At 37.3% G+C, this 21,700-nt stretch overlaps 1 protein-coding gene across 2 annotated transcripts in view; it reads left to right on the plus strand.

Moving 5' to 3' along the window:
* Positions 1 to 2,055: 2,055 nt before the first annotated feature.
* The window catches only part of LOC117405734 (ras-related protein Rab-6A), a 31,665-nt gene continuing 12,020 nt past the window's right edge, over positions 2,056 to 21,700 (plus strand). The window contains exons 1-3 of one of the 2 annotated variants that reach the window (XM_034922680.2): positions 2,056 to 2,513; positions 19,142 to 19,200; positions 21,062 to 21,115. In XM_034922680.2, coding sequence (XP_034778571.1) covers positions 2,444 to 2,513; positions 19,142 to 19,200; positions 21,062 to 21,115 — 183 coding nt within the window. In that variant the 5' untranslated portion in view covers positions 2,056 to 2,443. The remainder of the gene's footprint in view (positions 2,514 to 19,141; positions 19,201 to 21,061; positions 21,116 to 21,700) is intronic. The other variant, XM_034922679.2, reaches the window with a different exon arrangement.

The raw sequence follows: 21,700 nt of genomic DNA on the forward strand, positions 1-21,700 counted from the left end.
ACTTTCACTTCTGGACAGGCCAAGTGGTGGGACTTAAAAACAAACACATAGCATTCATAAGATTGGTCAGTTTTTTGTTTATAGGACACGTTTGGGTGTTTCCTGTAGTCTTTAATTAAAATGAAAAGTAAAACATATTTTAAATTAAAGACTGACAACGAGAATGCACAACAGCCAGTGCTTTGCTGTATACTTTCATGAGCATCCTTTATACAAGATTCTAGTAATCGCTGTAATCTAGTAAGTATACAAAAATAACAGTAAAGTCATTTCAAGTACAGGCAGGCAAGGTAAATGCACCACTTACCGTGAAAGGAAAATAAAACAAAGTTAATAACAACAAACTCAAAGGGATAATGTAAAGATTCAACTGAACATCAAAGTTATTTGTCACAAGTTTTGAAACAGTCTGATATTCATTTCACAACAATGGCGTTCGTTTCTTCTTTACCAGGTGCAGCAGCACATGTGAGGGTTGAAGAAGTTTAAGGTTTAGTCCTTTATTTCAGACAAACGTCTCACAAAGTAAAAGTAGATGTGCTATACAAGCGCCTCTTGTGGTAAACTTTTGAAGGAACTTCTAAAACATCTCAAACATTTACTATTGCATGTAGTTTCTTGTGCAGCTGAAGGTTAATCCCAGTGATGAAGCCTATCATTAAAGTATTTCACTCTTTCGTGGAAAGTGAGATTTGCTATTATTCATACAATGATCGCAAGTCACTGTAGACACTTTCATAGAAAAATAGCATTGAGTCGGGTCAAGGAAATGTATTTGTTAACCATTAAAATGGTTAAGGGCAGGGCACCGACATTTGAAGTGAATCTGAGACAAGGCGGCACGCTTTAGAATTACATACAAAGCAAGGCACTCAGTGGTTAGCCTCCCTCAGGGCGCTGCATTGTAATGGCAGGCCTGTACTAGCAAATCACAGCATAGAAGAGATGCCAGACTGCATCAAAAGGCCATTGCTTGGTGGTTTGGTGGGAATCCAGAACAGTTGGGAACGAGAACAACAAATTCCCATCTATAGAAAATATGAAAGATCCTAAGAATTGTTCTATATGTATTTAGACTGATGAAATAAACACATTAGAAGTGGTAATAGTGTTAGTAGTCATAGTAATATAAGCAGTACTAGTATTGCACAGTAGCAATTGGTTTGTAACTTTTGGAGTTTTTATTTATTTTTTATTAGTTGTCCTAATACTTTATTATAACTATATGAAAATACGTGTACATAAAGACAATTTGTTTTATTTCTCAATCAGCGTAACATTGATGATGTTGGCACCACTGACTAAAGTTCGCTGTGACGTTGTTATGAAAGGCTGAGACGTGGCGACCTCAAAGATCAACCAAACCCTGTTTGACTCACAATCCCGCCTCCTTATATATTGTTCATTGGTCGACCAGGCGTATTTTAACCATTGGCAGATATCCTTACCGTTTCCACAGTCAGGGGCATCAACAGTTGCATTCAGTCCCGCCTCTGTGAGCACGGCTTGTTCGGCTGTGGAAGTTAGGGATCGAAGGACTGCCATATTAGTTGTGGCACAATGACTGTCCCAGTACAGTGAAGCATGCTGTTATAACGATACAGTAAAGCAGTGCATCGTCGTTGGGTATGAAATGTAGCCACTGTAAAATTACGGAACGAAACGCAATACATTGCACAACACAACTGCTTTAATGATAAAAAAAACCAACATCAGCCAAACTGCAATGAATACATTGATCAATAGTATCTATACAAACATGATAATAATAATAATAATAATAATAATAATAATAATAATAATAATAATAATAATAATAATAGCAGTTACAAACACCTTTACATTTTACACTAAACAATGTTATATAGTGCATGTACAACAGTAAATATAGCCAAACTGTATATTTTCTGACAATGAATACCACCCAATGAAATTGTTTATGAGCACGTATCTTTTGTAAATAAAATTAAAGTCAATTGGGTGAAAAAAAATGGAATTCTGAACGGCACACATTTTTAATGGGATTCTAATTGTACTTCAATCCCATTCGCACGCTTTTCTGCCACACCCAGGATGGTAACCGCACTGTGACTCCGGCAGTCGGCAGATTGGCTGAGAATGCAATCCATCAGCACGACGAGTACGAGACGGTTGCTGGGTAGCAGGGTAGGCTGTAGCGAGCTCCCTAGTAACACAGAGTGGAGGAGGGTGAGGTAATTCTGAGACGATTCTGCTGCACCGAGACAGGCACACTGGCAACAAAGATTTGTGGTTTAACGGAGGAAATAAAACAGAACGAATGTTTAGAATTTACAATAACTAAATATATCAGTTATTAACTGGTAAATATTAAGCATACAAAGGCGAACTGTTACTTTACGTCTGAACTTTAGAAGCTAATAGTGCCTGCCTGTTCGCTCGCTTCTGCTTGAATATTGCAATCATGTCCGCGGGAGGAGATTTCGGGAACCCGCTGAGGAAATTTAAGTTGGTGTTTTTGGGAGAGCAGAGTGGTAAGTACTGGCTAAAATTGATTTTTTTTATTCGTGCTTGTATTCATCTAGTATAGCTCTCTGGCTGAATGCAATGCTAACAGTAGTCCCTGGTGTCGATTGCGTTTTGTCGCATTAGATGTAAAGAAATATCTGCTTTCGTAGCAACAACTGTCTGCCCCGGTTAAGGAAACGAAGTCAGGCTAGTGTTTGTATTGGGCAGTTTGTATTGTTCCTAAATTTCAATATATATATATTGAAATTTAGGAACAATATATATAGTGCAATATAAGTCTAACACACCGGGTAGCGTTCAGATTAAATCAGCCATACAAATATCGACCCCCTACCCTCCCCAACTATATACACTGATGTCATTTAAGAAATTAGATTAAAATCAGATCCTGTACATACTGTGTAGGGATAAAACCATGCTCGTCTTTTAAATGACCTAGGTAGAGCGTAATAAAAACACACTTTAATTAACATTAGAACAAGCCGAGAATCAACAGTGATCACACTGCTAGCAGAGGATCGTGATTCACACCCTTTGCAGCTTTGCAAGTAAATGCTTGTTGCATAGGCTGCCTGGCACCCAAATAATTGTGCATTTTTAAAATGAAAACAAATTGAGCCATTCAAGCAGCGCTAGTAGTAATCGCCAGAAGAAAATCAGATTCCATTGATACAGATTTTGTTTAATTTTTACAATCTGTTGTAGACATTGCTGTACGGTGATTTGGATGCTGTATGTACAGTAATTGACACAGCAATCACTATTCTAGATAACAGCTCTTAATATGTCACAATTGTTTTTATAATCGAGTTTTAGTTTACACCCTAAAATTCTCTTTTTCTCTTTTTTTTTTTTTTACAAGCCTGCATTATTGCAAGCCTGCATGATTGCTAAATACCAAGCAGGGCGTTGTGACTCAGCCTAGATCTTACTCTCTCTACCTGTCTAGTCATAACGTTAGTGCAGCATCATTTTGTACATTAAACACCTGATCAAAGGACCATTTTAGTTAGATGTAGATGTTTTTTTTTCGTTTTTTTTAATGCTCGCTGTTTTATATAAAGGTAGTATTTTGTCTATTCGATTCCTGTTTGTTTTTGGTTAATCTATTCAGAATACTGGATGTATTCACCATTCACTGTATTTCAGTAATATGACCCTATTCTTTTATTGTATGCCTGTACACAACAAATTGTATCACAAGGCATAAATATTTTTTGTGTGGAAGAACCAAGATTATAACCCAGATCTCCCAGGTACAGAGGGGAAAATCATGGCTTACTGCAATTTGCACAGGCTGTTCAAGGCCTGTGATTTAACATGAGCTGCAAAATGAAATGGATTTTTCTTGCTATATTTTCTCTTCCACACCATGCACATACTGTAATGTAAATGTTGAGCACAAAAGTGACATCATCTTACATTGGACATGCTTTGACATATTTGGTACCAGTTATTAATGTAGTGATTGGCTCAATTTTCACCATCTTAAGACTCATTTTTTACCTGTCATAATCCACAGTACAAGTCTGTATCGTTTTTCTGCCATGCAATTGAGCAATAAGTTATTAATATGAGGATAAGCTGCTGTAAAATTCAAGGCGGCCCACTTTTTGAGAGAAGAATCAGGAAATACATTTATATATATATATATATATATATATAATCTATATATATATATATATATATATATATATATATATATATATATATATTATTTTTGTCCGCACTGGAGAGGCGAGGTTCATTTGAAACCAAGCCAGCCTGATGTGATTGATTATGAATTATTTAGTTTTGATAGATGTTGGAGGCTTTAGATCCAGACCTCCTGGAAATGACTAATGTAATTCCAAAAATAAGAAGCCAAGTTAGATTTAATTTTTGTTTAAGTGAAATACTCGGCTCTTTAATACAAAATCGTGAGGACAGTTTTTTTTTTCTCCTCGTGTTAAAGTCCCAATTCCTTTATGCTTTATAGAAGAAATTCTCCCATGTCTCATTTGCTGTTTTTTACAAGTACCTTAATCTGTTCCTTTGGTGAAGTAGACCGCCTCCATAAGTGCTCCCTTGCATTAGGAGGTTTTTAATATTTCATTTTTTTTAGGTATTTGTTAGAGCCTAGCATACAAGAAAGTTGCTGTAGATCTGAAACCTAAAAATAAAGGAGTTTTAATCCATTCTGGTATTAGAAAACAGGCCTACTGCCTGGCAAGCCAAACTCAGTCTAAATAGCATGTCTTATAAGGCGTGACCTCCTTATAAAAGGAGGATTTTTTTTAAAGTGGCTAGTCGTTAAATCCTCCAAGTACTTGGTGTTTAGATTCATCATAAAACATATATTTAGTGGCTGGCTAAGATGATGTCTCATTTTCAGACTACAAACATGATTATTGTCTACACACAGAACACACAGGTGCTTGGACAGCTGACATGGTTTTCCTTTAAATTGACAACTTCCTTTAAACCCGACCCGCAACAGTGGTCACAATGTTGACAAACATACAGGTGCTTCATTAAGGGATGGGAGGGGTTGGGTCTCGGCTTTGATTGGTTATGGTTGGTTGTCAGGGACCGTCTTGTTAAATTGTAAAGAAACTCTAAAAACATTTGTTAGTTTCAGACTCTGGTCAGTTTACTTAACCGTCTGTCTGTCACACACATCTGAAGAAAGGTTAGATGAAACTTGTTAAGGACAGTCTAGCACAAGTCATTGAATCCGGGGTGTATGGAGACACTTTATATCCATCTTTCCGAATATATTTACAGTTGTCGTTTTTACATATTTATCTCCCTGTGTTTTTTTTGCTTGGTTGTCATGAAGCTTCTGCATTGGCAGCATTTGAGACTGAGAATGGTAATCTCTATCCTATCTACAGAGCACGGATAGCACATTGGTGTCCAGTGCCAATAGTGTGATGGGTTTGTTTAGTCTTTAAGCCAACAAAGTCATTTCAATTGTGACATAGGACCAACAAACCAATTGAACTTGTAACATACTGTAGGCATTCAGCAGTAACATGCCTGTGCAATAACTCTATGCCTCCCTACCTCCTGATATACTTTATTTATTTTTTAATGGAAATGCTGATTAGAAATTTCACAACAGAAGGGATGAACTCAGTATGGCAAATGACTATACTTGTTATAATCCTGTGGAATGCGTTGAAAGAAGGATTGTTGGTCATTAAGAGAGTGGATTTCAGTCATTTAGAATGGATAAAGATAGTGGACTCATTTTGAGAATCCTTGATGGCAGTTACTATTATTAATGTGGCAAGTTCATTAGTCATCCAAAAAAATGGTAACCGCAGAACGGACAAGGGAACTTCATAACCCATGGAAGCGCAAGACTACTGTTCACTGAAACAGAAAAGGTAAACTTGGATTACCTTGTCATAGGTGATTTATGATACACACACATTAAACTACTGCCCACAGTGGGATATGCAAATCTAAATGATGTACCGCCTCATAACTCATGAGTTATATGTAGATTGGCTATGGTTGTCTAATGACGTTATAAATGCCAAATAACTGTCATTTACTGCCCATTTATGTGTACATGATGCAGTACCTTTATCATTTCTACCCAATTAAATTTGATCAAATAGCCTTCAGTATACTCCTTAGCTGTTTGGCAGTCTTAAACAAACCAAGATCGTGTTCTTTAGTACCTGTGCAGTAAAATATAATAAAAGGCAGAATGAATTATAACAGATTGATGTGTAAAAAGCTCACTTACTCCAAGTTCAAATGAAAGTACCATTAATTATACATAGAAATCGAGCAGTCAACCAGTGGTACCCACTTAACCGTCTAAGAATGACATGAAACATTCTCAAAGTGTTCTACATTCTACCAGAATACTAACTGCAAGTGGAACAATGTGTACCCCAGTGTAAGAGGGATTACACTGTAGCCCAAAATCAGCTTGAACCCTTTGCCCGTTTCTGTTTCTGTTTTTCAATTTGATGGCATGTCACATTTTGTGAAAGATAGTCAAGTTGGAAGACCTCCTGAATTTGATTGATTTTAACATGGAATGACTCAAAGCATTTGATGAACTCGAATGTAAACCATCTCTTTAACATCTTTTTTTTTTTGTCGGAATGTGAATGTTTGCCACTGGTTTTTATCTTTATCAGGAGTCTTATGAAATGGTTCCAGAGCGAGTCATAATTTTACAGCTTGTTTAAAAATGCAAATATAATAGAAGCTAGTTTGGAGGAGGAGTTAATTAACTTATTTAAGCACTGTCTGAGATCAGAATTCCTGTGTGGCAGGGTGTTGCGGCTGAAAGTGTTCAGACAGCCTTTTAAAGAAAAGAACAGAAGAGGTCAGCAAGTGAAATGAGGATTAATAATGAGTGCTGGCTGTGTGTAAAAGCTAGACGCAGCCAGTGATTATTCTTTATCAGGAGGTATTGAAAGACTTTGCTTTACAATGAGGCTATAAGAAATGCGAGCAACAGGGAGTAAATTAAAGACCCTCTATGTACAGTGAAACGGATAACATGACAACTCAGCCAAGGTAAGTGATTGCCCCAAGATTCATTTAACAAAAGAAACCTATTTAAAACCAAGTGACCTCTTTAAATGGCAAGTGTATTTTAAAATGATTAATTATATATAGTTTTTTTTTTATTATTATTGCAGCCCCACAGTTTTATTGAAATGTAAATCATGTACTTCATTTCAATGCTCATGCAAATCAAATTGTGAATGCCCAAAGGTAGACTGTGGAATTGGGGAGTGTAGCAATGCATTCTACTGGAGTTACACAGCTTTCCTCTCCCTGCGGCATTACAGCAACCAACAAAACATTTACCAGTTCTAAAAACCCAGAAGGGCTGATAACTGGTTGCGCTAGTTAGTATTGTATTGTACAGTAGCATGTGCACGTGATTGAATCTTTATTGACAGCATCATTTTGTGCACTTCAAAGCTACACATTTGTAAATAAAATAAAAAATGGACCATTTATTATGTGTTGTTTCACAGAAATATAATAAAATGCAAAGGACAGCATGTTGTGCTCCCTTGATCACTTTTCTTTCCTTGGCATTCCATTCACAGCAGGTAAACTCTATTTCTGTGTTTGCACTCTTCATATGCCTTGGATTTTAAGAGCACAGTCATTCTGTGACATTGTCACAAGGGAGCTTATAATCATTTATGAAATAAAATCTACTTACAATGACTTTTGGATTTTAGCAACATAAGTCAATTCAAGTTGGGAGGGTTTACAGTGTACAACAGAGGTGCTGGTTCCCTCCCCAAACCCTTCCTGATTCGTGCTGTTTGTTTGCAATGTCTCTGCTTGTTGACTCAAGCTGGTCCCTGTGCATGGAGACTGGAGACGGGTGACAGGGTAACAGAGATGACAGCATCAGGGAAGCTGGGCTTAGGACCTGGACAAGGAAACTGAGGCATTTGAACAGTGAGATTAAAAAGGGGATTGATAATTGAACTGCTGTATGATACAGTAAAAACAACATACTCTATGCTGTATGAGAAATTATTTTATTGGTTTTTATGCTTCGTAAAATGTCACTACTAGCTTTAGATCTGGTTAGTCTGTAAAGTGTAGCCTATGCTAAGCTCACCATAGTACTTTTTTGTGATGTCTAAAGTAAAATATCATTAATAATGCCTGAGACATTGTGCTGCAACCCAGTACTAGAAAAATGCATTATGGGCTACACAAATGCACCTGTTTGTAACTAAATCTAATGGAGTGGAAACATAGCAGCTGTTAAACTGGTTTAAGCAGCTTTAATACTGCACAGTGATGTTCGGAATTTGGCAGTTCAATGAAGAGGGAAAGGGAATTATTATTACAATGTGTTGCAATCCTAGCCTGCAATCATTTTTCTATGCAAATGGACTTGTTGATCTGATGCTGCTGTGATTTACAGTAGAAGAGATGCACTGACCGTATCAGTTCAGGGCCAGTCGTCCAGTTTCTTCTGTTAGTTTAGCCCCTCTGCTATATCATTGTTGTGCCGTGAATCCGCATCAGCTGAACCACCAAGTGCTTTAAAGGATTCCTGTAACTCATAGCTACTGGATTGCTTGGGGTATAAGGATGTAAGTGTTAGTTCTATTAACCTAGCTGTGAGCTCAAACCCAAATGCTTGGTGTTGCAGAATTTGCATTGATCAAGCATTTAAAAGAGAAGAAAAAGATGCTTTGCACAATGGAGAATAAGTAGAACATTTTTATTTTCTTTTAAAACACTTTAGGATTCATTTAGAAATGCATCAATGAAAGCTGGTAGCACACTATCAGTCTGCTCATATTGAGAGACAAGGAGGTGTGGTGTTGCTTTAGTGTGCAAGCTGCTGGAGTTACAAGTTAGTTCCAGTTGGATGCACATCAGATATATTAGCTGACTTATCATCTGAAATGTATTGCACAGAATGATTTGCACCACAATGCCAGCCATAACCGTGATACAGTTTTAATGCAATTTAAAGACCTGGATCGATTCCCTGCTTTGTGTCAGATTTGGACTTTTTGTTCAATCCCCACCTTTACTGTCAGCAGGTTGCAGAGGTTGTGACTCAGTGGCTCAACCGAAACCATGCGAGTAGCCAAAAAATGAATACAGAATTAAACAGTACCTGCTTGCGCCTTCTGCCAGTCTAATTTTAAAGGAAACAGTACTTGATTTGTTTTTCGTTGCACTTAAACATTTTAGCAATTATCATAAAATATGTTTTTAACGGCAAGTGACGAGTGTTTAGTACTGTATATTGGTTTCCCTAAATACTGTAGATAATTGCCCCCTCTTAAAATAGGCAAATTATTTTAATAAGCAAGCCCACAAGGGCATTGGCATCCAAAAAAAAAAGTTGGCCCCCAGCATTGTGTGACAGCTGCCTTGACAGTCATCGTTGCCGAAACTCATTTGCAAAGGCCTGTGAAAGGAGGCGTTTTTATCATTTTGATCGACCCAGAGAAAAAAAAAATAGCAAACGCAAATGTAAGGTTCCGTTTTTCTAGGATAGTAGTAGCCTAAACATGTAGAAGTAGAGGTGATGAGATGCATGAATGCAGCGGGGGATACGTTCTCTCACATTGGAAATTGAATAAGATTCCCATTTCCATCGCACTTTGAGCCAAGGCAAGGTCTGTCACTACTTGAAAGCTTCCTGCCTAATGTAGCAGTTATAACAATTAATATTCTGCCCAGTGGATTGCACACAGCAAAAGCAATGTCTTTATTCACTTATCATGCATGTGATATTATTTTCCTGGTGGTATTGTGAAGGCCTTGGGAGATGCACCAATGCATTATACATTCATGAAGAATGAAAATGCTAGAGAAAGTATCTCCCTCTGCATTGACTGTATGCATGTAATTGCCTCTATTTCCATTTTTTATTTATAAATGCATTTTAAGTGTAGAATTTTGCAGTGTTGAAAGAACAGGTGACGGAACAGCAAAGAAGATATTTTTGTTTCTAATTTTGTATTTGCTAAAGAAGCTGGCACCCAAGCTGCTCTGAGGGAGTTTACAAAGGGTGGGTCAGTAAACCCTGAAGTGGTTGTAGGGAACAGTTATATTTTGGCCCAAGCAGCAGGACTGGTAGTACAGAAGCATTTTGTTATAGAGGAAATACCAGTATTTTGGAAGGTCAACATACCAATTGTGACGATGCAGCAGCTCTGCAGATGGTGGGAGTAAAGTACTGAAGGTATATAATGACCAGCAGGGCTTTTAAATAATTCAATCTACCAGGAACAAAACGGAAGCTTATAATTGCAACATTAGGATGGGCAGCAAGAATAGAACTGTGCGCACTAGAAAGATTTCACAACTGAAAGAATGGCAAGCTGATCCCATTTACATTGACCCAGGTGTCATCACTGATGGACAGTGGCGGTATTTGGATAAAAAAAACAACAAAAAAAAACGGTATTGTTTGTTTAGAGTTCAGCGACTCTGGAGTTAGTCTATGTCACACATTAATGTCCTGTCCTGTACTGTAAACCTGTTATACTCTTGGCTGGAAATTGATTCTAAAACATGGCTATTTATGACATCCCCTGAATTAGCTAACGTTACCTTTTTTTATATCTTGTATATCAGGAGGGGAGGGATAGATGAGTGCTGACTGTATGTACTACACGCGCTTTGAAATACTGAATTCCATTTTTATGCCTACAATAGATGTCTTTTTGCTTGCATTTGTGGATACTGGAAACTAGAGCAGGGATCTTTTTTGAACTGGAATGTATGAACTTCTTTGTAAAGCAGTCAACTAATCTTTAATGCTGGTTCATTCAGTATGAGCTTTGAAAGGGAAGACAGTACATTGATACAAATAGGAAATTAAGCTACATGGGTTATTCTGAGTATCCTTACTATTGAATATTGATTTAGGAGGTTTATTATAAAACCCCATTAACAAGGCAGTGCAACCAGGTTGGTTTCTTACTCCCTTTGGGAAATGCACCTTTTAAATAATTAAAGCTCAGTTGTCAGATGTGTATCCATACACATTTCTTTGTTTCATTGTTATAATGCCCCTTGCAATACTGATCATCACATTTTGGAACAGTATACTAAACAATAACCTTTTTTTGGTCTGCTGGATTAAAAAATTGACACAAAATGCACCAGTATTGTGTGAAGTGTTCAATATGATAGTACAATTTGAAGTGGTTGATTCAAGTCGTGACAGGGTTGCTAAAGGACTGTTCAATTTTCATTCTCTGCAAATGTGTACATTTTCGTAAAATTCAGACAAATGTACGGTAACCAATCTTTCATATTCCACTGTACATATCTCTTCAGTAGTGTTTCCGAGCTCTAGAGCTTTGCACCCTATTTTTGTCTGTTACAGAAATCTCCATTAGTGCTTTTTTCAATGTATGCCAGTATTTCAGTCAGTGCCCTAATGTACTGCCTAAAACACATCAACCTAGAATGCACTCAAACACAATGATACTGTGCTCTGCTGGCAGGTACCACCTCCCTTTACTGCAATAAATAGCAACATATTTCACTGTATTCAGTAGGGAGCAGTATAGCTGAGGCCTACCGTCTTCTTTGTACACTAAACCCGGCTGGCTTACCATAATGTGAGTGGAAGTAGAGAGGTGGAACGGGGGGGGGGGGGGGGGGGGGTAGTAATTAATTGTCAGCAAGGATCTCAAGAGTAAAATTAGTGTCTCGGGATAAGGCTTTCTGTTTTTTTTCATTTCCTGAAACTGCATTATCTACAGTTCACCTCTTTATACTCTAAAGCTGATTTAATGTGGGGCTACAATTAAGAACAATACCAGCTAGATACTTAATTAACTGGTAAATTTACAACTCGGCATTCAAATATAAACATGTCGTTTTGTATGTCTCAATGCTTGTGGGAGGGTGTGTGGGGAGGTTGGGTTGAGAGCTAGGAGAAACCAGGATAATTGCTGTATCTGAAAACAAAATTTGGCAGATAATTTGCTGAAAAATGCTATTTGTACTTGTTGTTTATTTATTAGTCGTAAATGCGACTAGCACCCTCAAGACAAATTTGAGGTCAGTAGTAATGACACCTAGAAATTTGCCAGTGGTAGCAAATTAGTTCATACTGGCATTGATACCAATCTCAGAATCCTGATCTCTTCGGCCACTGCGATTTAGTTCCTGAAAAGCCCCTTACTGGACTTCTGGGTGGTTGAAGATACTCGGCCTGTGGGCTCGTGCCTCACACCCAGGCATGCGTAAGATATCTCTTACTGCACACCCTGTCATGGGTTATTGCTTACATCCAGCATCAATCTCTACTTTACAAGGGGCTATTTAACAGCTGAACCATAATATTTGAAGTGCTACTGTAACTCTTCAATGTTGTATCAGCTAAGTATATACAATTGTGGCCAAACGTTTGCATCAGTTAGAGGTTTACGATTTGAGACCTAATCTAAAAAAGAAACTATATGAACATAATTTAGATATTTTATTGAACATCATACAATCAAAGAAACTACTAAATAATATCATAAGTCCACACTATTTCATGCTAGATTTTAAGATGTCAGTATATGGAAAAACTACAAAGTGGAATGTAATTCAATATGTTAACGTAACATTGTTCAGCAGGTTTCATTCAACTTTATGAAGCAAAATTGGTTATAATTCTATAAGGTGATACAAAACCTTTGGCCATAGCTGTATTCATTTAACAACAAACAGTTATTAGAGGGGGTGGGGAAACCACAAAAAATCACAATTTTTTGTTTTAAAACATGATGAGCTTCGAGGGAACATGCTAAAATGTATTTAAACTGGCATTTAGACCCAGCTAAGAAAGCAAACCTTATCCAGTCATAACTGTGTTGCTGTCGGGAAGAATACTCTGAATATAAAAATATCCCTCTTTTTTGTTATTTATGTTACTTTAAATCTTTGCTACAATTATGGCACTTTTATCACCAGGAATGTCAACATATACTGTACTGAGATCCTGCTCCTGTGATTTTTTTTATTTTTTTGGTGATGTTGCAGTCACATTTTCTAAAGCTCCAACAGTGACTGCAAAATTTAAAAGGAGAAACACGTAGCCTAGAAACACATGAAGGTTCTATTTTAATACGCCCCAGATGTGGTGTAAAATATACTTTCCTAAATCAGTAAAATTAAAAAAAAGTCATCTGTCAGCTAGAATGTGTCTCCTCCCGAGCCTCCTTAAAGCTGTACTGTAAAATGCATGAACTGCTTCTGTACCAGCAGCACACTGCCATAGTCATGAAGCAATGAACACCAGTCCGCATTGTACTGTACTGTAGATCAGAATATCAGGCGCCTTCTCTAAATTGCAGCCAGTAAATACTGATATATTATTATTATTATTTATTTCTTAGCAGACGCCCTTATCCAGGGCGACTTACAATCGTAAGCAAATACATTAAGTGTTACAATACAAGTAATACAATAAGAGCAAGAAATACAATAACTGATATAGGCATCCAAACTGTACATGCTGGTATTGTAGAGGAAATGTTTGTTCAAAAATGAGTTTACCTGTATTTATAAATTACAATAAAAAAATAAAATATTTACTTAGATGCGTACTGGATTCCTTTGTTGCATTGGAAAGTAAAGTACTAAATATTTCTGTAATTTTATGAATTTATCAAGCACACCCCCCTGCCCTCAGTACTCAATGCTGCATTGCTTTTCCTGGTGGAGAATTCAAATACCAGTGCCTCATAGTGACATCTGTTGGAAGTCAGACCGACAGTTATCTTTAAAAGTGCTTAATCGAGGGAACCTTGTTCTGTTTTAGGAATCAAAAAGATGAAATGTTTTAACTGTTGTTAAAGCACTAGTGAAGTCTTTTCTTCATGTGCTGCAGGACTGTGATAGTAGGTCATTTTAGCAACTGGAACATAATGAATACAGGTGTGTTAGACACTGCTCTCCAGGATCCTTTAAGACAATAAAAACTGATTCACATCAGTTTCAGGCTCTTTTGTATCCATTGAAGAAACATTAACTAAGGGGCTGTGGATTTTACACTGTTAGGCAATAACCATGCCCTCAGGTTTTGCACGCAGGCACTGTGGTGCTGAAGTACAGCTGATAAGCTTTAAGAAAAGAAAGGCTTGGTATGAGGCGGGGATAATAACAATTACATTATAACGTTGCTTAACTATTTAAACCGTGTAGGTCAATCTCTTTATTTTACCGGGAGATACAAAATAATTCAACATTAGGAGTAAAAGTGAAATTATCAGCCGCTAATCAGGAATTAACAGCATTAAAATTAAAATGCTGAATACCATTACTTATGTACAGTATTGTGAATAAAACACTCAAATAATAATTATTTCCTAATTTTCTTTTTGTGTTGGTGTATGAGCCTGTTACTATAGCTAATCGGTCATTGTAGCAGATTGTCTGACTGGTGTGCTGGTAACTTCATGGCATTTAGGCTAACATTTCATTCAAATGATCTGATTTAAAATGTTTTATTGCAGCTCTAAGGGTTTGGGAGTAAGAACACCCACATTGCTTTGGAGTGGGATGGTGTGAAGTCAGGACAAAGTAGCTAACAAGCTAACCCCTAAGAAAGTTCAGCCAGAAATGCTATGTCACTCCCTGAAAACAGGTTTGACAGAGGCTAGGTATTTACTACAACTGGCCTGGTATTGTGGATGCTTGCAGCTCTGTAGGTTAATGAAGCCAACATCAGTTTTAATAATATACTGTACATTAGTAACATTGAAATTTAGCGCTTGAAGGATCTTCATGAAAAGACTTCATGGTTTTCCTGTACCATCCTTTGTATCTCAGCGGAAAGTTCAAATAAAACATCCCAGAAGGTGTTGAGTAGGGAAACTCATGATACACAATCACAGGTGTAATAACTTGCGTATGATTTCTGTTGTTCTCCTGCTAATAGGATGAGCTACAATTGTGTCACTGTTGTGTCGTCTCTCTTTCCTGACAGTAATGCAATCTCTTCTGTCTTCTTCTTCGAGAAAGGGCATGTGCTCAGCTCATGGGTTCGAGCTGTCATTCCATGCCGTTTTCTGCAACAGACAGTAATAAATATTCATGACAGCCGTCTTCCATCCTGGTGCTCTTTGTATATGCCTAACTGATGCAGTTACTATGGAGTGTGATCTGTACGCACAGCCCTGAGTAGGAGTGTCTCTGAGGAGCTTAAGCTTTATGTCTGAGCCTGTGGACTGAACAAAATAAAACACAGCATGAGGTCTCTGGTAATGCACGGCATTTCTGGGTCATAGTGTTTTACAGTACAATGTCATTCTTGCAATGCCTGCATTGGCTCCAGTATGTCGGTTTAACAATAGTAAATGAATGCATTTGAATGATTTTTAGGGTTTTTTTGATGGGTGAGTGGGTAGTGGCTATGGGGATTGAGCTTCATGGGTATTCTAAATTGCCGCAGTGTTTCTTTTTGTGGGCTGGTGTTACAAACTTGTTTCCTGAGATGACAGCAATGCAGAAATGCGGCTGCAGGTAATGGCTTTTCACAGACCTCAGTGTTTGCTGTTAAATTATTCAGTGATTGTAGATGATAAGGAAAAAGGATGTGCTCCTTTAGAATTTTCTTTTTTTCTTTTTTTTTCTCCAAGATAACCTTTTGCAGTCTGTCTGATTTTATTCAGATGCAAAGCTGACCCATTGCTGCTCATGACTTCAGTAAAAAAATATATAATTCACAGTACCATAGTGTTCCTAAAGTGTCTTATTTGAAATATAACAAATCCATTACATTCTCAGGAATTTGGCCACTTTTGTTCACATTCAAGAGGTAGTTTCATTCAGTTCAATACTGAGGTCTCCTTTTAATTTGTATGAGTCTCTAGGGCTTTGTTTCCATTGAATGTGTTGTGCTTCTGTACAATTCTTAAAAAAATTACCCCATATATAGAATGACCTAGCAGTCAGTCATGCTGTAGTAACCCTGTTTAAATTGAATGAAACAGAACAAAGTGTGTGTGTGTGCGTGTTTTCAAAAATAAACAAATAAAAACATCAACTAAGTGCATTGTATAACATGTAAAACAATAATAATTAGCTTACGTTTCAACAAAGCCTTGCCAAGTGCTGCAGTAATGTTATTATTTTATTTATTAATATAAAACTTCATATTCGGTAATCCTGACCTTTCCAGTTTATCAACATGCCTATTTTGGTACCCCTGTAATTCCTGTTAGGTGAGTTAATGGCTTAGTTAAATATCACCTTTCAACCTCATCTTTAAGTTTCCCCTGGAGGGTTGGTTTCCTGTTTTTTCCAAGCTCCATTTTAAACTGCATATGTCCCCGTCCCAAGAACCTGTACCTCCTGAACAACAGAATGAAGGAATGGAGAAGGCTTTGCATAGTGTACTCCAGTCTGGGGTGCCCAGTTCCTCGTAATAAAACGTGGACCCACGTGATCAGTGATGTTATTGGTTCATAGGAGGCTTGTAAAACTTGCATCAGTATGTCATTGTCTTTTTCTGATTGGTTAAGAAATGGTGTAACAGTGCGCACGTGTATTCGATCTTTGGTTCTGTTATGACCTGTGTTTAGGGAAAATGCAATACCCAACTGTTCGACCGTATTGAATAATATCTTTGTTGAAATCTACAATGGAGTTTGGAATCACAATAATTATTTATACTGACGGATGCATGAAGGAAAAAAGAACACTAACTTCTAACTAACTTTTATTTTACAACAACACCAGGTTTAATAAGTACAATGAAATGATGAACTACTTTCGGGCCTGGATGGAGGTTTCATTGGTTCACTTAAACAATTTATGTTACAGGGTGTAGCAGAGGTCAAACAAACACTGTCGCTAATCAGGAGTCCTGAATCGCTTTGCTTCTTGTGTCCACCAAAGAGCATCAGGCTGTCCTCTGTTTGTATGAAAGGTGTGTGGATATCCATGCATTGATTTCTCAATATGATTTCTAGTGGGTCACTTGAACACACAGTTGAAAGGGCTTGCGCTACAGTCTCTTCCTCCTGAAGAAGGCTGTTCAAGCTGCTTCAGAGGAAGTTCATTTTGGTTATTGATTTTTAAGAAATCTCAGATTTTAATTGAGGCAGGTAATGTAATAAAACAGCTATTACAGTACTGCTGCAGATGGAAATGCGCCTTTTGAAAGTACAATACATTAATATTATTTCTGTGAAAGGTTTCTAATACTGTTTTTTACCCCTTTTAAAAAATGTTTCTAATTTGATGGCATCCGGGGGAAGTGGCTTGATTTAAAAAAAAAAACATTCTTGTCCAATTAAGTATTACTGTATTTTCAGAAGTCCTTTTCAGAAGATCTGCCAGCAAAAAAAATAATGAAGAAAAACTGAAATGCAGTTATACGACACACCACAATATTCTCAGTGTTAAAAACAAACTAATACAGAACATTCTGTCAGATAGATTTTGTGCAGAACAAAACCATGCCACACCAACACTGCTCTAAAGTTCAAGTGCACTCCTGTTGCTGTGTATTATATCATTCAGATGTTTTACCTGGCCCCTAAAACTGCATCTGACTACCAAAAAAATGATGGCTAGGAGCTAGAGTAGGAATCCTATCGAGAGATCCTGTGTGTTTGATGTTCAGCATGTTGCAGTATGTGGAATGTGATTCCATGGTTAAAATACATGGAGAAGGCAAGGCATGTCTATTTTATGTATTAATTTATTTATTTTTAATTGGGACCACCGTCCTTGAAGGTTGGGTGGGAGAAATCAATAAAACAACAAATAAAATAAAATAAAAATACGCCAAAGAACTTTTGAGAGTGACCTATAAACATGCGATACTGAACATCCCCTTGTACTGTAACTTGAGCAGGCCTCTGGCACTGTGAAATCAGTACATGGTTTGCAAGGGGTACAGTGACAGCTGTTAGGTCTTTTTGTTTGTTGTCAATTTTGCCTTAGTCATCGTGAAGTGGTATATGAACCCTTGATTCAGTCCTACAGAAAGATGTCGGCAGCTGTTTCAGCTGCAGCCCGAGTGCTTTTAGAAATGTGCTACTGTATCTGTATCCGGTTCCAGTGATCTGCACTCCTTGTGTTTGCAGCTGTTATTGATGAAGTTCACACTGCTGTCTAGACTGCTGTGTCGAAGCTGCTCTGGGGGCGTGGAATCAGTTTTTGTGAACGGAGCCTATACGAACTCTGGGATAAGATTATGGTTCAGATACAGCCATCTTTACCATCCACAAAGCAGAAATCACCTCTAGCTTCCATCTCATTCCAAGAAATTCAGTACAACCTACCACCTGAAGTCATGCTGGGTCAGCGCACATTTTTTTTCTTGTCAGACTTACCAACTGCTTTTCAGTTGTCTACCAGGTGGCTTTCCTCTTAGACTAAACTTAAAACTTTCATATGACTGCTGAATCCTATCTCAGTAAGGGTGTTGTATTCCAGTACTGGTTAAACTTTTCCTAAAAATAAGACCGAGAGTGGATTGCATGGTTCAGATAATCGCAGCAATAGAAAAGTAAGCAGATTGATTATACTGAACATTAGGTCAATAATCTTGTATTACTTCATGGAACAGTAATAACACACTGATTTGAAAATCAATACAATTCTGTATAACAGTCTGTGTCTTTAATCATTTGAATGTGAAGATGGCAAAGTAATGTTTTGGTGTAATATAAATGACCACATTTTCAGTTCAGCATGTGAAATGAGCAATTTATTATTTTTATTTTATTTTTTACATTTGTCATCCAAATGGCAACAAAACTCTTATCGGGACAATAAATTAGGAAAATACAAAATAGACCTGCATAAACAAAGAATATACAGAGGGTTATCTTGTATTGTGATGGTTTACATATATTAAATCACAGACAGTAACACTACAGTACCTATCACATACAGTGTGCCTATTTATTATCAGACTTGCTTTATATCTGTTTTAATTAAATGCCATTGAAACACAGCCTGACCAAAGTATTTGAGCGCAATCTGGGCAAAATATCCTCCTAGTCATCGATAACGTGTCGGTGGAACAGCAGTCTTTATTAATGGTAGTGCACTGTTCCAGACACTGCCTGCACTTTATTTATCATCACTCATGTAATGGTTTATGAAATAATGGTAGTTTATTGATGTACAATAATCTTTTCTTTTCCAGTTGGGAAGACTTCATTGATCACCAGGTTCATGTACGACAGTTTTGACAACACCTACCAGGTAAGGACGTTTCTTTGCTTTTGTTCTATACCCTTCACAGTGTGTTGCATGGTAGTGAAATGACTTTTACTAAAGCTAAGCTTTCCCACAATGATGTTAAGATTGAAATAATGATATTACTGTGTTGGTTAATTGCAGCCTTCCACTGTTAAGCTTTCAGTCGGCTGTTAGTAGGTAGTTTCAGCTGTAGGGACATCAGTTTAAATCTGCTTTCTAATTAGTCGCTCTGAAAGCCAGAAACTGTAGACACGCCTCTGCCTGCATCACTAAAAGGTTAGGAATGAAGGGTTCCTTACAGAAAATCACCTCTCCTATTCAAGGTGGTTTCATTGTATTGATCTTACTAAAAATGTATAGGAAATGCATGCAGATCTGCCAGTTGATATTTACGCAGTGGTCTCCTAATAAGCTTCAAAATGACAGTATGTAAAATCCTGGGATGCTGCACCGTTAAATCAGCCAGAAAGGTGCCGGTTTAAATGATTTTACTGTGCAAGCTAATTTGGTTGGCATTTATCCTCTTGACATTTACAGGCTGGGAAAGAGTCCCCACATTGCCAATAGCATTTTCAGTTTGGGCACTCTTAACTTTTGCCCTTTAACCTGTTATTCTGACCTTTTTGGGAAGCTGTTGTTTTTCATTTTGTACTGAAGCTAGAATTTGAGTTTTTAAAGGAATCCCCCTCTCAACACTCACCCTCTCAAAAATCTCTTGTCTTTTATACTACACTGGACTATTGAGAGAGGTTGGTAGATACAGGGACTGATTCATCAGACACACATTCTTGTGCACATCAGGTCAGACCAGGGTCAAATGTAGCTGGTGCTGAATGTTTTGTTTTTTCGTGTATGAAAAAAAACATATACTGAATTAATGTACTACTACCAGTGCAACAAGTCACCCAACATTTCTGGAGCAAAGTAAGTTTTATGGGTGATTCGCCAAATATTTTGGTCACAAATGTATATGGCTTTACAGTATTTTGTTTAAATATAGCTGATACCGCATAAGTAAATTAACTAAATAACATAAATAATAAAACAGAAAATGTTTTTGAAGTTCATACCGCAAGTTTTTTTTTCTTTCTTTTGTAGTATGTTTTGTAATTCATTTTCTGTTAAATCACAGAATTGCCGTTCAGCAGTTTTTTTCATTCAGCCATTTTATGATGTTGTTTTGGAGTGGAGGTGGAGGGCGTTCCTTTGAAAAGTGGCGGGACTGACAGTGATGTGAACCAATCACATGACAGACAGACTATTGCCCGGTGGTGTAAGGATGTGAGGGCAATAGTTAAAACCTTTTTTGTTTCTATGATGAGGTTTTAACCAGTCACTGGCCAGAATTTCCAAGCACTATTTCCAAGAATAAGTAATATGAATGAATGAGAGGTTTTTAGCATGATTGTGAATGTTCCCTCAATTGTTTTTGTAAGTCACATTTCACAGCCCACAGCTTTGCCTTCTAAGATAAATTGTTTAAAAACGTTCTGACAAAGCAGTGGTCTGTCCCAGGACTGCCAGTCTTGGATGTTGGGGTTAAAACATTCAATGACAAACGTTTCGAGTAGAAGTCTTTCTCAATGCCTTTTGAATTTCTTTTAGTATTACTACATGTACCTCGATTTTGAGTGTTTGCTAGTTATGGATTCATAATGTAGAGACAATTATACTCTGATCAACAAGACAGGAGCCTGAGTTTGGTAAAAATGGTCAACAAATATCTCAACTAGTAAATATTCTGTATTTTTTCGTCATTCCCAATACATGTTGGAGATTATTGTGTATGTCACACAGAACATCTGCACTTCTGTCTAGACTGCATATTATATTTAATACCAATTTGCCTTTTTTTTTCTTTCAGGCAACAATAGGAATAGATTTTTTGTCAAAAACCATGTACCTGGAAGACAGAACAGTAAGTGGCATTAACTGCTCTTCTAAATGTCACAGGCATTTCCAGATGTGTGCGACTGCTTCTGCTATATAAATATGAAACGCCTGCATAGCTACGATTACATTTTGTCTGATAAATGGATGGTAATCTGCACTGTTGCTGTGTTTAAAGCCTGCTGTTTAGCTGTGACTAAATAATGAATAATCCTCCCCCAGATTGTCTACTCCACTATCCCATTATCCACTATCCCATTAGTTTGTTTTGTCGTTCACTGTTGTAAGTGTGAATGGATTGTCCTCACCCCCCCACCCTCCAAACCTATTTTTACAGCAAATCTTCTTAAACCGGTTCCTACTTCCCTACCGCTTTTAACTTTTTTTATTTACTTATCATATAGATATATTATTTAAAGCCACATATACCATTCTGACTTGCATTTTAAAACCCTGCATGCAGTTTTTATTTTGATTTCTTTCTTTTTCTTTCTTTCTTTCTTTCTTTCTTTCTTTCTTTCTTTCTTTCTCTCTCTGGCCCCTTTTCTTTCTCTTCCTCTCAGTGCAATTAAGAACTATTGACATGATCATGAAATAAGATCACAGGAAACCA

Source organism: Acipenser ruthenus, chromosome 8, assembly GCF_902713425.1.
Source record: "Acipenser ruthenus chromosome 8, fAciRut3.2 maternal haplotype, whole genome shotgun sequence".
Lineage (NCBI taxonomy): Eukaryota > Metazoa > Chordata > Actinopteri > Acipenseriformes > Acipenseridae > Acipenser > Acipenser ruthenus.